The following is a 17175-nucleotide window of genomic DNA, read 5'->3' as shown; positions in this document are numbered from 1 at the left end:
CCACTGCAGAACGCCGAAAGCTCACAGCGAAAATGCAAAGGGGCATAGGGAAACCACGGGCTCACCAAATAACCAAAGGACTTATGCCGTCGCAGGCCTGGATTCGAGGTGTTTTCTGGGGGTGTGGACTCATGGGATGGTCTATCTGCATTGTAAGCGGTAAATATGAGAAGCCTGCGGAGAGGCTGATACTGATAATCCCGAATCGACATTTCCCACCCATAATTATCATTGCGTTCGTCTGTTTGGAAAATCTCACCAAAGCAGAAAGCTTGCAGTGGTACTTTAAGTAAATAAAAGAATAATTATCCAACAAACCTTAGAATGCGACAAAGAAATCTAATTTAAGTTTAAAATTACAAAATACGTAAAAAGGTTTTGCAATACTGTTCAGCACGGGAACTCCATACTTTATATTAATTACAGGTTAAGCTTTCTCCTTCTTGATAATAAATGTGCGGATTTGCATAGGTTTTAATGTGACGCTGAATTCTGAGGCGTCCTGGGATTTGTTGGATGCCAAGGGGCTATGCAGAGCGATGAAATATTCAGGGGCTGAGGGACTACGACCAGACCCATCGTGGTGGAACTTTAAGCGCCTCATATCGCTGAGTGGAAGATTGCCATCCAAGGTGGTTTCCCGAATCTCCAGCCCACCAAGATCATCGAAGATCTGGCGAATGTTGAAGCTAACCACATTGCCCTCTGTTTGGTCCAAAAAGTTCTCCAATCGCAGCAGAACTTCATTCTTGGAGTAAGGCTCCAGGGTAAGTAAGTGGACTGACTTGGGCAAATCATTGAAGTCGGGCAGCGACTTCGTAGCTTCGCGTAGGCTCGTACTGCCTTTGCTGAAGAACTTCCAGAAAGGCAGGTGAATCTCTTTCTCAGCCACTCGCTCGAATGCAGTGGCTCCATCTTCAACAGCGTCGAGATAAAGGTACAGTTTTCCGCGAGCAATCAATCCTTTTCCAAACTGTTGTTCATTGATGGCCTCCGCTGCGCCTGAGCCATCTGCGAAAAGGTGGCGGCGATGCAGCATCATCTCCAAACGACCATTCTCCAAGCTAGCTCCTCCCTGAGATCGATCATTGAGCAGAACCATTCGCCTGCTCGCATCCTGCAGAGCCATTCTGGAGGTGACTGGATAGTAGTTTCCGCTCACGGGTTGCTCACTCAAGTCGGGACTGAAGTCCTCCCGCTTGTCCTTCTCTCTCCGGATCATTTCACGACCATTCGAATCGGTGTAGAAGACTCCATTTGAGGAGATTCCACTCATAAAGATCGTAACTATCTCCTTGCCCAGCTCATCGTCGACCGGAACAGGACCCACAAGCCATTCCAACTCCACTCGGTTTACACCCTCGTAGATGCGGATCACTTGCGAAATCCACTCGTTCACCTGCTGATGGACTTCCTTGACGGATTCACCTTCGTAAACAGTGAACTCAAATGGGTCTTCCAGAGCTTCCAAATCTGCATCCTGGCGGAAAATGTAATGACAAGACCGGGCTGTCTTGTACATTCCAAAAGTCTGTTCAATGTTTTCGGAAACTCCGTTCATTTCAACGGTCTTCAAATGGCCTGTGTGGTTGTCGATCACCAGTTTTATAAGCTGAAAATGCAAATAATTTAGAATCAGTTATCTCTACTCATTAAACTCACCGAATTCTGGACAACGGTCTCTCCATCATCACGGGTCTCCGCATTAGTTTTCAGAGTGTGCACCTTCTTAAAACGCGAAGGCATTTCTCCTTCTTTGGTATCCGATTTAGCTTGAGTTGGCAGAATGTTATTCGTTTTTAGTTCTTCATCGACCTTCTTAATGTAAAAGTTAGCAATTTTGTTTACTGCTGCCTTGAAGACCAGCTCATGCTGAGTATCATTGCTTCGAAATTCTAGGGCCAGGACCTGCCAGGGAACCGGGACCAATTCAGAAGCCACCACACGACCCTTCTCATCAGTAACTTGGTAGTTATCCTCCTTCACCGGAACTCGTACGTACTGCGTGGAAATGTGTGCCAATGGATTGTACAAGGTCACGACCAAATTATCAGCACTTTCTTTGGTAAAGGCGCACTCGCTTATATTGAGTTTCAGGCAACTTTCAAATTCTCCTTCTGGCTGATTGGTGAGCAGCCGAAGGGCATCGCGGGCGGTATTGGCGCCTCCCAATATGGCGTCATACAGAAGGCGATCGTAGTCATTGGACACTTCCTGCTTCTCGGTGCCTGTGATGGCATCATGATGCTGCATTACTCCCATTATCTGACGCAGGTAGTCCAAGTCTTTAGTCTGCCTGTCGCTTGAAAGATCCGCAAGCACACTCAATTGCTTGGCCACCTGCAACATGTGATTTCCATCGCGTTCAAATCGCTTCACGGTGGGCCGAGAGGTGAAGAAACCAGTCCAAAAGCTTTTAGCCTCGTGGGAATGGGGCAGGAAGTCCTGGGTCTTGTTTGGCCAGCTTTGAAGACTCTTGTGCAGGTAATTCAAATAGCATCCTGCGGTTGAATAGATCACATTGTACTTGGAGCCACTTGCCTGGCGTTCGTTAACGTACCTACACGGAAATATTCAAAAATCAGCTCACTCTAAATAACCGACATTTGCTTACTTGATCAGTTTGTCCATGTTCTTGTAGTTCATATAGGCATTTTCGTACTGGAAATCATCGCCCATGGGTACCATGTACATAAAGGTACAGTTTTCCGCGAGCAATCAATCCTTTTCCAAACTGTTGTTCATTGATGGCCTCCGCTGCGCCTGAGCCATCTGCGAAAAGGTGGCGGCGATGCAGCATCATCTCCAAACGACCATTCTCCAAGCTAGCTCCTCCCTGAGATCGATCATTGAGCAGAACCATTCGCCTGCTCGCATCCTGCAGAGCCATTCTGGAGGTGACTGGATAGTAGTTTCCGCTCACGGGTTGCTCACTCAAGTCGGGACTGAAGTCCTCCCGCTTGTCCTTCTCTCTCCGGATCATTTCACGACCATTCGAATCGGTGTAGAAGACTCCATTTGAGGAGATTCCACTCATAAAGATCGTAACTATCTCCTTGCCCAGCTCATCGTCGACCGGAACAGGACCCACAAGCCATTCCAACTCCACTCGGTTTACACCCTCGTAGATGCGGATCACTTGCGAAATCCACTCGTTCACCTGCTGATGGACTTCCTTGACGGATTCACCTTCGTAAACAGTGAACTCAAATGGGTCTTCCAGAGCTTCCAAATCTGCATCCTGGCGGAAAATGTAATGACAAGACCGGGCTGTCTTGTACATTCCAAAAGTCTGTTCAATGTTTTCGGAAACTCCGTTCATTTCAACGGTCTTCAAATGGCCTGTGTGGTTGTCGATCACCAGTTTTATAAGCTGAAAATGCAAATAATTTAGAATCAGTTATCTCTACTCATTAAACTCACCGAATTCTGGACAACGGTCTCTCCATCATCACGGGTCTCCGCATTAGTTTTCAGAGTGTGCACCTTCTTAAAACGCGAAGGCATTTCTCCTTCTTTGGTATCCGATTTAGCTTGAGTTGGCAGAATGTTATTCGTTTTTAGTTCTTCATCGACCTTCTTAATGTAAAAGTTAGCAATTTTGTTTACTGCTGCCTTGAAGACCAGCTCATGCTGAGTATCATTGCTTCGAAATTCTAGGGCCAGGACCTGCCAGGGAACCGGGACCAATTCAGAAGCCACCACACGACCCTTCTCATCAGTAACTTGGTAGTTATCCTCCTTCACCGGAACTCGTACGTACTGCGTGGAAATGTGTGCCAATGGATTGTACAAGGTCACGACCAAATTATCAGCACTTTCTTTGGTAAAGGCGCACTCGCTTATATTGAGTTTCAGGCAACTTTCAAATTCTCCTTCTGGCTGATTGGTGAGCAGCCGAAGGGCATCGCGGGCGGTATTGGCGCCTCCCAATATGGCGTCATACAGAAGGCGATCGTAGTCATTGGACACTTCCTGCTTCTCGGTGCCTGTGATGGCATCATGATGCTGCATTACTCCCATTATCTGACGCAGGTAGTCCAAGTCTTTAGTCTGCCTGTCGCTTGAAAGATCCGCAAGCACACTCAATTGCTTGGCCACCTGCAACATGTGATTTCCATCGCGTTCAAATCGCTTCACGGTGGGCCGAGAGGTGAAGAAACCAGTCCAAAAGCTTTTAGCCTCGTGGGAATGGGGCAGGAAGTCCTGGGTCTTGTTTGGCCAGCTTTGAAGACTCTTGTGCAGGTAATTCAAATAGCATCCTGCGGTTGAATAGATCACATTGTACTTGGAGCCACTTGCCTGGCGTTCGTTAACGTACCTACACGGAAATATTCAAAAATCAGCTCACTCTAAATAACCGACATTTGCTTACTTGATCAGTTTGTCCATGTTCTTGTAGTTCATATAGGCATTTTCGTACTGGAAATCATCGCCCATGGGCACCATTATGTGATCGGAGCGATAATAGCCAGCCAGATTAGATGCATATTTAATGAAATCATCCACCTTGGACTCGACATTGTTGTCATAGCTTTTTCCATCAATTATAGGATCATCTTGGCAGAGGGAGTCAAAGCAGAAGCCAGGAGGCGCTGAATAGTGATTGTAGAGCATGCCAGTGAAGAAATCTAGTTCCTCCAGGGTTTCGCTAGCATCCCAAATCATTTCAAGGCCGAGGTTATCCACCCTCTTGTTCTTGTCATTCTGATCCATGCGGGCAAAGAACTGGCCGTCGAAACCCATTTGGGCGAACATCGAGGCCTGCTCCCTGGAGTGGCCAAAGGCATCGATCTGCCAGCCGACGCGGGGACGCCCGCAAACCCCAAAGTTGTCATTCAGGAACCTGAATAATTATAGTATATGCACGAAATACAACTAGTTAGCTTGACATCCGTTCTTACTTCAATCCAACGGCGAACTGATCGATCACGCTCTGGTAATTGACGGCGGCTTCATCGTTCATGCTCCAGGCACCACCAGTGAACTCGAGACGTCCCTCGTTCACCAACTTTTTGACTAGTTGCTTCTTAGTTTCCGACTGATCGTCCCACCACTTGGCGAAGAAACCTGTCTCCACTTGAATGAATCGGCGACGGGAGTCCTTGCTGAGTTCCGCAATCACAGTATCGAAAATATATTGGACTCCGGCATGCTGAATGTTGTGTTTGTTGCCGTAATAGTACTGATCGACCGTTTTTAGCCAGCCCAGATCGTCATGAGAGTGGGGCACCAAGTGGATATTGATCATATTTGGCTTTGTTTCAGGGCATGACTAAAGAAGATTTTAAAGCATTTGGTTCGATAATGATCTACAGTTTCACTTACTTCATAGCCACAAACAGCCTCAGACCGGATAATGTAGACTGAGAAAAATACAAAGAAAATGGTCAATGCCTTGAAACTAACCATTTTTACGAATTCCTAAACCACTGACTCCATACCAAAAACTGATTTTACGAAAGAAAGTTTCCGCTTTTATAAACACCGTGGGGGTTATCCGATAAGTAATCAGCACTTCAAAATGTTTTGAATGTGAACTAGCCAATTACCTTAAACCCAGCAAAGAGTTTCAAAGGGTAAGTGCCTTGAGTTTTACTTGGCCATTTGCAGTGCTCCAGTGTTCCGAACATTATCTTATTGTAGTCAAAAGCTTATCAAGAACTTGGCACACAATGGCAGTTCTTATCACAAATTCTTTATTACTTAAATGGATTTTAATTGGGGATTGTCCACTTAAAAATATCGCTACTTTTACGACTCCAAACCACTTTAGATTTTCAGAAATACGGTCAATTGAGCTCTAATCTTAAAAAGTGAAAGACCACACATGGAAAAATGACAGATAATGGGAATGAAACCAAGAAATTAATACTTGGTTATTTATTCAGTAAAAAGGTTTTTATTGCTTGTTCTTAATTCGTTTTAATAATAAATGTGCGAATTTGCATAGGGTATAATGTGACAATAAACCGTGAAGTGTCATCCGACTTGTCAGCTTCAAGTGATTTATGCTGAGCCGTTGAGAATTCCGCGGCTGATGGACTATTTCCGGGTTCTTGGGCATGGAACTTGAATCGCTTCATGTCGTCCAGTGACATGTTTCCATCCATGGTAGTTTCCCTAATCGCCGAGCCACCCAGGCTGTCGAATATATCACGCACGTTGAAGCTTATCACTGTTCCCTCAGATTTGTCTAAGAAATTTTCGAATCGTAGTAAAATTTCATTCTCAGTAAAGGACTCTAAGGTGAGGAGATGTATCGACTGGGGAAGGTCACTGAAGTCAGGAATGGTTATGCTCGTATGCTGTCCGATTTCACTAGCCCTACTGAAGAACTTCCAGAACGGAAGGAAAAGCTCTTTTTCTGCCTTTCGTTCCCTAACAGTGTCTCCATCTTCCACAGAATCAAGTAACAGGTATAACTTTCCTCGGGCAATCAGCCCTTTGCCAAACTGAGTCTCATTCAGAGCTTCGCCCACACCACCACCATCGTTGAAAAGATGGCGGCGATGAATTAGCATCTCCAAGGCGCCATCCTCCAAACTGGCTCCTCCCTGGGAACGATCATTTAGGAGAACCAATCGCTTGCTGTCATCTTGTAAAGCAATTCGGGACGTGACTGGATAGAAGTTACCGCTCACAGGTTGACGACTCAAATCGGAAACAAAGTCTTCACGCTTATCCTTCTCGCGTTTCATTAACTCACGGCCATTGGAATCGGTGTAGAACACTCCTTTTGATGAAATCTGACTCCTAAAGTTCGTGACAACCTCGCTGCCCAGATTATCGTCGACAGGAATTGGCCCCACCAACCATTCAAATTCCACCCGATTGACATCCTCGTAAATGCGGATCACTTGCGAGATCCAATCGTTTACCCGCTGGTGGACTTCCTTGACCAACGTGCCTTCGTAAACTGTGAATTCGAAGTCATCCTCAAAAACTTCAATATTCCCATCTTGGCGGAATGTATATGCACAAGACGTGTGGGTCTTGTAGACGCCAAAGTTCTGCACAATGTGCTCAGACACACCGTTCATCTCAACCGACTTTAAGCGTCCTGTGTTGTTGTCAATTACCAGTTTGACTAGCTGTGGGTGAGATTTTTTATAAACTAGCCTATTTTCACCACTTATAAATATAGACTTACTGAATTTTCAACTACAGTCTCGGAGCTATCATTTTCTCGCTGGGCAATCTTCTTTATGCGGAGTTTTGGAGCGCCCTCAAGCTTTCTGATATGGTAACTGGCTATTTTATTCACTGTTGCCTTGAAAACTAGCTCGTGCTGAGTGTCATTGGGTCGGTATTCCAAGGCCAATACCTGGTTTGCCACTGGAACGACTTCAGAAGGAACAGCTTTGCCCTTTGCATCAGTGACTTCGTAGTCCTCCTCCGTCACGGGTATGCGAACATACTGATTGGAGCTATGAGCCAGTGGGTTGTACACAGTCACGACAATGTTGTCGGCTCCATTCTTGGTAAAGGCACACTCACTGATGTTCAATCTTAGGCAACTTTCGAACTCTCCTTTAGGCAAGTCCGTGAGAATCCGCAGAGCATCGCGGGCATTCTTAGAGGCTCCTGTTATGGCGTCGTACAACATTCGATCGTAGTCATCCGAGACAGCCTGTTTCTCAGTGCCCGTGATGGCATCATGATGTTGCATTACTCCCATAGCCTGTCGCAAGTAGTCCAAATTGGTGTTGTGCTGTTCACTTTTAAGGTTCGCAAATACAGATAACTGCTTGGCCACCTGCAACATGTGATTCCCATCCCGCTCAAATCGTTTCTGGGTGGGTCGCGAGGTAAAGAAGCCTGTCCAGAAACTGTTCTTCTCATGGGCATATGGGAAGAAGTCTTGAGTTTTGGTTGGCCAGGACTGCTTGCTTTGGTGCAGGGAATTCAGATAGCAGCTCGGGGTGGAGTAAAATATGTTGTAGTTGGATCCAGATGCCTGGCGTTCGTTTATGTACCTAATAAAAAGCAATATTGTAATTATTGATTTTTTATTTTTACCCTCTTTTACTTGATCAACTTGTCCATATTCTTGTAGTTGACTTTAGCGTCCTCATACTGGAAATCTCCCCCCATGGGAACCATGATGTGGTTAGTAGTGTAAACCTCTGACATATTTCTTGCGTAGGCAATGAAGTCATCTACCCTGTCTTTTACATTGTTTTCTTCGCTATCGCTATCGATAATCGGCTCATCAGTGCAAAGTATATCGAAGCAGAAGCCAGGAGTGTCGGAGTAGAAATTGTACAACATGCCACTGAAGAGATTGACTCCACTCATCGATTCACTGGCTTTCCAAATCATCTCCATTGTCGAGTTACTCATTCGGGTGTCCTTGTCATTATGATCCATTCGGGAAAAAAATTGGCCGTCGTACCCCATGTGGGCGAAGATGGCAGCTTGCTCCCGTGAGTGTCCAAAAGTATCGATCTGCCAGCCAACTCGGGGACGAGCACAGGCGCCGAAAGTCTCGCTCAGGAACCTACCCATGTTAGTTAACTAATGCACCACGGGAAAATACCTCTCCAATTACTCACTTCAATCCCACAGTAAATTGATCAATCACCCCCTGATAGTTGACATCGGCCTCATCGTTCATACTCCAAGCACCCCCGGTGAACTCCAAACGTCCTTCATTGACCAATTTTCTTACCACCATTCTGATTGCTTCAGACTGGTCATTCCACCACTTTGCGAAGAAGGCTGTCTCCACCTGAATAAAGCGACGTTTGGAATCTTGGAGTAGTTGAGCCACAACATTATCCAATATGTATTGCACTCCTGCATGGTGAATTTTGTTCTTGTAACCATAGTACGACTGATCAACAGTCTTAAGCCAACCCACGTCGTTGTGGGAGTGAGGCACCAAGTGGATGTTAACCATGTTCGCTTTAGTCGCTGGACACGACTGCAAAGTATGTTTTAGAAGATTTATCTAAATAAACAGATATATCTTGCCTCATAGCCACAAACTGCTTCGGATTGTTGCACAAGGACCACCAGCAAGGTAGCCAAAAAAAAAATTCGACCGAGATGTGTCATTATATGTCATTACCAAGTACTGACTTTTTTTTAGCCAAGATTGCTGTTTTATAGTCCGCAAAATCTGAAGTATAATGTGATTAGAAAACACAAGATGGTTACTGTGATAAGGTTACCTTAATACCAATAAGCGAAGCCCATAAACTAATCCGACCCTAATCCGGCTGTTTTCAAGTACGTCTACCTTGTTCGAAATTACGGTAAAGATATTTTAGCTATATTTATCTACCTCTTGAAGCTATTTTCAAAAACAGAAAGTGCATAGTGACTGTTTCTTTAACAGCTGTATGTTAGAGTCGCCCGATTTTCATTAAATTTAATTCCAAATTTTTAAAAATACAAAAAAAATATATTGCCAAAATATGTCAAAAAACACCGAAGATATAATTTGCTTTATATTATTTTCCCACAAATTTGATTATCTTTCCTTGGCAGTTATATGATTTAATCGTCTGATTTTATCAAATTAAATTCCAAATTCAGGACGTATTGAAAAATGTTGTTTCCAAACGTAGGAGGTTTAATGTTAGGAAATACCATAGTGTAGTATCATAGTATTTTCCCACCAATTATCCGATCGTTCCGATAACATCTATATGATATTTTCATCCGGTTACGATAAAATTAAATTCGAAATTCAGACCTAAATTGAAAATGTAATTTTTTTTTAACATATAAAAAACACCAAGGCTATAATTAAAAAAAATTTTTTTTTCCGATTCGGCTGTCTCACATAAGAATGTCGAAAAACTGTATTAAACAAGAAAGGAAGTTAACTTCGGCAAGCCGAAGTTTGTATACCCTTGCAGTTATAAAAAATAATCAATAATTTTATTCAATTGAAATCGAAATTCTTAAAAATATAAAAATGTAAATTCCCAATATTATAAGATAAGATGTCAAAAAGCCCCAAAGCTATAAATTGTTTCACATTATTTCCCAGCAATTATCCGATCGTTCTTATGATAGCTATATGATATAGTCGTCAGATTTTAACAAAATTTAATTCGAAACGTCTCCTTCACTGCGTTGCAAACTTCTGACTGAAATCATTATACCCTCTGCAAGGGTATAAAAATTATATCTTCGGTGTTTTTTAACTTATAACCTCCTACGCTTGGATATAACATTTTTTATTTGGTTTTGAGTTTCGAATTAAATTTTATCAAAATCGGACGACTATATCATATAGCTGCCATAGGAACGATCGGAAAATTAGTAGGAAAACATGAAATAAAAATTATATCTTTTGTGTTTTTTAACATGTAACCTTATAAGCTTGAAAATAACATTTTTTAATTAGTTCAGAATTTCGAATTAAGTTTTATTAAAATCTGACGACTATATCATATAGCTGTCATAGGAACGATCAGATAATTGGGGGAAAATAATGTGAAACAAATTATAGCTTTGGGGCTGATTATTTTTTATAACTGCAAGGGTATACAAACATCGGCTTGCCGAAGTAAACTTCCTTTGTTGTTTTACCACTAATTTTCCGATTGTTCCTATGGGAGCTATATGATATAGTCGTTCGATTTTGATAAAATTTAACTAGAAATTCAGAACTAATTTAAAAATGTTATATCCAAGCTTAGAAAGGTATATGTTAAAAAACACGAAAGGTATAATTTTTTTAAATTTTTACCCCGATAGTTCCTATGGGAGCTATAAGATATATTTGTCCGATCTGGCTGGTTCCGACTTATATACTACTTGCAACAGAAAGAAAACTTTTCAGCCCGATAGCTTTAAAACTGAGAGACTAGTTTGCGTAGACTCGTCTTGTGACGCTGATCAAGAATATATATACTTTATGGCGTCGGAAACTTCTCTTTCACTGCGTTGCAAACTTCTGACTGAAATCATTATAATCAATTTAGCTGTCGTAGGAACGGTCGGAATTTTGGTGGAAAAATAATATGAAACAAATTATAGCTTGGGGCTCTTTGACATATTATCTTATAATACTGGGAATATAATTTTTTATATTTTTAAGAATTTCGAATTCAATTAAATAAAAATCTGACTACTCGAATAAAATATAGATGTCAAAAAAATGGTCTACAATAAGGAACGAAATAATTTTTTTTAATATCACTGAAGTCAGCAACAATTCTTAAAAATATCACATGGTGTTACTAAAGTTTATTATTTCTTATAACTGCACGGGTATACAAACTTCAGCTTGCCGAAGTAATATATGGGGTCTGAAACGCTTTCTTCTACCTGTTACATACTTTTCGACGAATCTAGTATACCCTTTTACTCTACGAGTAACGGGTATAATAGTTTTATTAAGTCCTAAATTCCTACGTTTAAAACTGTATGACTCTGATTTTAGCTCCCTTTTGTAAAATCCTAAAGTACGTGTTACTGCCCATTATTATTTGTCAGACTAACTGCCCCTTTCGAAATTCTAATTTACGTACTCATTTACTTACCCAGAACAAAAATAAAAATCGTAAAAAATTACTCCCAGTTTGTTTTGTATTTCATTCATGATTTTATTATTTATTTCTTTAAATAAAGATTTAATTAATCTTGATAATAAAGGTACGGATTTGCATTGGGTACAAAGTGACAGCAAACTCTGAAGCATCCTGCGACTGGTTTGCTGAAAGAGGCTTGTGGGACGAGGTGTAATACTCTGCTTCAGATCCCCTGACACCAGAACCCTCAGCGTGGAACTTGAATCGTTTTAGGTCGCTGAGTGCCAGATTACCGTCCAAGGTGGTTTCGTGAATCTCAACACCGTTCAAATAATCGAAGATCGGGCGAATGTTGAAGCTGACCACCTTGCCTTCGATGTGATCCTTGAAGTTCTCCACACGCAACAGAACCTCATCATCGTTAAAAGGCTCCAGGGTAAGGAGGTGCACCGATTGGGGAAAGTCGTCAAAGCTGGGGACGAACTTGGCAGCGGAGCTACTGCTTCCACTGTTTTGGCTAAAGAACTTCCAAAGAGGTAAGTGGATCTCTTTTTCGGCCTCGCGCTCCACGGATGTGGACTCGTCCGCAGCGTTGAGGATTAGGAAGACCTTACCACGAGCAATCAAGGGCTGGCCAAACTTCTGCTCGTTCAAGGTTTCATCTACTCCGTAGCCATCCTCGCAGACGAGACGCCGGTGCAACATGAGTTCTATTTGCCCATCCTTCATGCTAGATCCTCCCTGAGCCCGGTCGTTAAGGACGGCGATGCGCTTGTTGCTGTCTTGTAGAGCAATGCGAGATGTGATTGGATAATAGTTTCCGGATGTAGGCTGTACTGCAAGTTCCGGGTCGAAGTCCTCTCTTTTGTCCTTTTCACGTCTAATCAACTCACGGCCATTTGAATCAGTGTAAAATACGCCATTGGAAGAGATCTCACTACTAAATGTAGTGACCACTTCCGTACCAAACTCTTCTTCAATTGGAATAGGGCCAACCAGCCACTCGAACTCAACCATATTTTTGGTCTCATAAATACGGATTACCTGGGAGATGTAGTCGTTGAAATGCTGGTGGACTTCCTTGACTAAATCTCCATCGTAAATAGTAAACTCGACTCCATCTTCTTGAATAACAAAGTCTCCTTGATTATACTGACGGAAGACGTAGGCACCGGAGTCATACGTCCTGTAAACTCCAAAGCTCTGAAGGATGTTCTCGGATACTCCGTTCATTTCGACCCTTTTTAATAGACCAGTTTTGTTGTCGACTGCCAATTTGATAAGCTAAGTCAGGAAGTGAAGCAGTTAAGTGAGACAATTTTCAACACAAATGTTATGGGGACTTACCGATGTCTGCACAACAGTCTCCTCGTCATCGTAAGTTTCCGCGTTAGTCTTCTTTTTAAGACTATTCACAACGTTATTTACGCTCTCCTTGCTGTCTACCTTCTTGATGTAGTAACTGGCGATCTTGTTGACGGTTGCCTTGAAGAGCAGCTCATGCTGAGTGTCGTTGCTGCGGAACTCCAGGGCCAGAACCTGCCAAGGCACAGGGACCACTTCAGAAGCTACCATGCGACCCTTTTCATCGGTAACCTGGTAGTTCTCGTTCTTGACTGGAATTCGCACATACTGGTTGGTAGTATGGGCCAAGGGGTTGTACACGGTCACCACCACGTTGTCAGCACTGTCCTTGGTGAAGGCGCACGTGCTGATGTTCAACTGCAGACAACTCTCGAACTCTCTGTTTGGAAGTTTGGTGAGTTTTCGAAGAGCGTCGCGAGCAGTATTGACGCCGCCAACGATAGCATCGTACAGAAGACGATCGTAGTCATCGGATACGTGTTGCTTCTCAGTGCCCGTAATGGCATCGTGATGTTGCATAACTCCCATTATATGACGGAGGTACTCAAGGTCCTCTTTTTGCCGGGCACTCGAAAGTTCAGCAAAGGCACTCAGCTGCTTGGCCACCTGAAGAATGTGGTTGCCATCGCGCTCGAAACGCTTCTGTGTCGGACGAGAGGTATAGTAACCTGTCCAAAAGCTGTTTGAATCACTTCCGTAAGGGAAAAAGTCCAGGGTTTTGTTTGGGTAGGATTGCACACTCTTGTGCACAGAGTTTAAGTAGCAGGCGGGTGTTGAGTAGAGTATGTTGTACTTTGAGCCACTGGATTGACGTTCGTTGATGTACCTACAATTGAATAGAAGGATACCCAGTAAATTGATTTCACAAAGAACACAAAATTTCCTCTTACTTTATCAGTTTGTCCATCTTCTTAAAGTTAACCTCAGCATCTTCGTACTGGAAGTCTCCACCCATGGGAATCATAATGTGGTTTGTTCGGAACTTTTCAGCCACTTGAGCGGCGTAGGCAATGAAATCATCCACCCTTGACTTGACATTGTTATCGTAGCTATCACTGTCAATAATTGGGTCGTCGCTGCAGTGGACGTCGAAACAAAATCCAGGAGTGTCCCAGTAGAAGGTGTACAAGAGTCCAGTGAATAGCTTGACATCGCTAAGTGACTCACTAGCATCCCAAACCATCTCTAGAGCAAGATCATTCATCCGTCGACCCTTGTCGCTGTGATCCATGCGTGAAAAGAACTCGCCATCATATCCCATTTGGGCGTACAGTGAAGCTTGCTCTCGGGAGTGGCCAAAAGGATCGATTTGCCAGCCGACACGAGGACGACCACATACCCCAAAGGTGTCGTCCAGAAACCTTTTCAAATGGTATTGTTAGGAAATTGAACTGTACCTGTTCCTGTAAGTACGCCTGTACTTACTTTAAGCCAACTGTAAACTGATCGATCACACTCTGGTAGTTAACGGCAGCCTCATCGTTCATGCTCCAGGCTCCGTTGGTGAACTGAAGGCGACCCTCGTTGACTACCATTCCCACCATTTGGAGAAGAAGGAGGTCTCCACCTGGATGAATCGACGATCGGGATTCTTGATCAACTCAGAGATCACGGTGTCGATAATGTACTGTACTCCAGCGTGCTGAATATTGTTCTTGTGGCCATAGAAGTATTGATCGACCATCTTAAGCCAGCCCACATCGTCGTGGGAATGAGGCACCAAGTGTATGTTGCCCATGTTTGACTTGGTTTCATGGCATGACTGCAAACCGATTTTAATTCTATTACATCAGTTCCAATGTGAATAATACATTTTTGATTCAGTCCTCTGTCTTCTATACCTCATAGCCGCAGACAGCTTGGACTGACTTTGATGGCCAATAAGGCGATCCAAAGGGCGATTCCCAAGTTTGAAACAAACGCGACTGACTTATAGAACGTGGATAGCGATTACGTTTATTATTTTTAATTATTATCAAAACTTGTATCTTAACTAGCCCCTATTAAGACCTGTTCCTGTTACAGCGCTTATTTGCAGATTAGACACACAATTTTAACAGTCGATTGCACACTAGAATTTTTTTTAAATATTGGGCATTTCGTTTATGGATTTGTACTAGAAATTATCGACTTTTTAGAAGGGTATATTAGTACAACTGGAAATTTAAAGCCCCACGCGATGCACAAGTGACCAGATACTGTGGAGTGCCGATAATTACTATGTTAGTTAATCCAAAGGCAAAATAATCTTTTGTCGACCACATTTTTGTGACAGTTGAGTGGATACTTAATTTTTAATGGCGCGGCATACTTCAAAGACTGGCCATTCAGAACTTTAGTAACCCATACCTTTTGAAATAAATGTGCGGTGTTTACGTTTGACAGAAGCAAAATGTTCCAAAATGTGGCCACCTAGAGTGGGCGAACAAAAATGGGCTTTGTTTTGCTGATCCTGTCACCACGCGCTTTGCTCCTTCAGTTGTATTTTCGTGGAACGGTTCTGTAAACGCATTGGATAACCGCCCGTCTAATAATAGGTGTTGCGTTAAGGTGTCAAAGTCGTTCGTATCTGTTGATAATAGGTGAATTGGCCCCAAATTTATCATAGCCTCGGCTTGAGTAGTAGTTATGTTTAGGGCATACCCTTTAATACTCTTTGACAAAAGGGTTTCGGCCACATTCTCGAAAACAATGGGTGCTTGACAGCAAAATGAGTAATAAGCGTTGCAGCGAGCTGCTACCTTAGATTTCGAAATTACCGTGGTAAGACTGTAGTCGAACGTGTCCTTTTTCATCAAACAGAAAAGCATAAATTAAATAACAGTAATCTTAGGAGGCTGCATATTAAAACCCTCACAGTTTTATGGATAGGAACTACGGCTTTACGTTGCACAGTATAATTGATGCTCCATGTCGTAGGAAAATAAATATATTCTCATTAGCTGACCAACAAATGATTAATGTCTAGGAGGTGTCTTATGTTTTAGCTTTTTCTACTCGTTTTCAATTTCTATTCGTTTGTGGCCTGAAAAGTGCAGAGGCTATAATAATTCCAGTCAGAGACGTTTCCACCGCATAAATAATATGAAACAAATTATAGTTTCGGTGTTTTTTCACATGTTATCTTATGCTATTGGAAATATAGTTTTTTATTTTCAAGAATTTTTATACCCTTGCAGAGGGTATAATAATTTCAGTCAGAAGTTTGCAACGCAGTGAAGGAGCCCTTTCCGTTCTTCTGTCCGTCTGTCGGTCTGTCCGTCCGTTTCTACGCAAACCAGTCTCTCAGTTTTAAAGCTATCGAACTGAAACTTTCCCAAAAGTTTTCTTTCTATTGCAGGTAGTATATAAGTCGGAACCAGCCGGATCGGACAACTATATCTTATAGCTCCCATAGGAACTATCGGGGAAAAAATTAAAAAACAATTATACCTTCGGAGTTTTTTAACATATAACCTCTAAGCTTGTAAATAAAATTTTTTAATTAGTTTTAATTTCGAATTAAATTTTATCAAAATCGGACGACTATATCATACAGCTGCCATAGAAACGGTCTCAAACTTAGTCGGCAAATATGAAAAAATTATATCTTTGGTGTTATTTAACATATAACCTTCAAAGCTTGGAAATAACATATTTTTAATTTGTTCTGAATTTCGAATTAAATGAAACAAATTATAGCTTGTGGCTTTTTGACATAGTACCTTATAATATTGGGAATTTAATTTTATATATTTTTAAGAATTTGGAATTCAATGAAACAAAAATCGGTCTACTCGAATAACATATAGTGTAAAAAAAATGGTCTACAATAAGGAACGAAATATTTTTTTTTAATATCACTGATGTCAGCAACAATTCTTAAAAATATCACATGGTGCTACTAAAGTTTATTATTTCTTATAACTGCACGGGTATACAAACTTCAGCTTGCCGAAGTTATCTTGCTTTCTTGTTTTTTGGTGAGTCGATAGGACGGACAGACGGACATGGCTGGATCGACTCGGCTAGTGATCCTGATGAAGAATATTTGGGGTCTAAAACGCTTTCTTCTACCTGTTACATACTTTTCGACGAATCTAGTATACCCTTTTACTCTACGAGTAACGGGTATAATAGCTTTATTAAGTCCTAAATTCCTACGTTTAAAACTGTATGACTCTGATTTTAGCTCCCTTTTGTAAAATCCTAAAGTACGTGTTACTGCCCATTATTATTTGTCAGACTAACTGCCCCTTTCAAAATTCTAATTTACGTACTCATTTACTTACCCAGAACAAAAATAAAAATCGTAAAAAATTACTCCCAGTTTGTT

The 17175-nt window shown here is 42.1% G+C and overlaps 3 protein-coding genes across 3 annotated transcripts; all 3 read right to left on the bottom strand.

Moving 5' to 3' along the window:
* Positions 1-427: 427 nt before the first annotated feature.
* LOC108036697 (lysosomal alpha-mannosidase) lies at positions 428-5266 on the bottom strand. The gene is given in 7 exon segments (XM_017112987.2): positions 428-1612; positions 1663-2560; positions 2615-2691; positions 2693-3373; positions 3424-4321; positions 4376-4846; positions 4905-5266. Coding segments are annotated over 7 exon segments (4557 nt in total). The 5' UTR covers positions 5252-5266.
* Positions 5267-5915: 649 nt separating this feature from the next.
* Positions 5916-8920, bottom strand: LOC122818853 (lysosomal alpha-mannosidase-like). The gene is made up of 4 exons (XM_044094387.1): positions 8559-8920; positions 8033-8503; positions 7154-7979; positions 5916-7094 (listed from the first exon to the last, which is right to left on the bottom strand). Exons 1-4 carry the CDS (start codon positions 8903-8905, stop codon positions 5916-5918), a joined length of 2823 nt encoding a protein of 940 aa, XP_043950322.1. The 5' UTR covers positions 8906-8920.
* Positions 8921-11551: 2631 nt separating this feature from the next.
* Positions 11552-14616, bottom strand: LOC122818867 (lysosomal alpha-mannosidase-like). The gene is given in 5 exon segments (XM_044094476.2): positions 11552-12779; positions 12843-13686; positions 13751-14221; positions 14286-14394; positions 14397-14616. Coding segments are annotated over 5 exon segments (2808 nt in total). The 5' UTR covers positions 14599-14616; the 3' UTR covers positions 11552-11597.
* Between the last annotated feature and the right edge of the window lie 2559 nt (positions 14617-17175).

Source organism: Drosophila biarmipes, chromosome 2L (genome assembly GCF_025231255.1).
Source record: "Drosophila biarmipes strain raj3 chromosome 2L, RU_DBia_V1.1, whole genome shotgun sequence".
Lineage (NCBI taxonomy): Eukaryota > Metazoa > Arthropoda > Insecta > Diptera > Drosophilidae > Drosophila > Drosophila biarmipes.
This window is presented reverse-complemented; position numbering and strand designations above follow the sequence as displayed.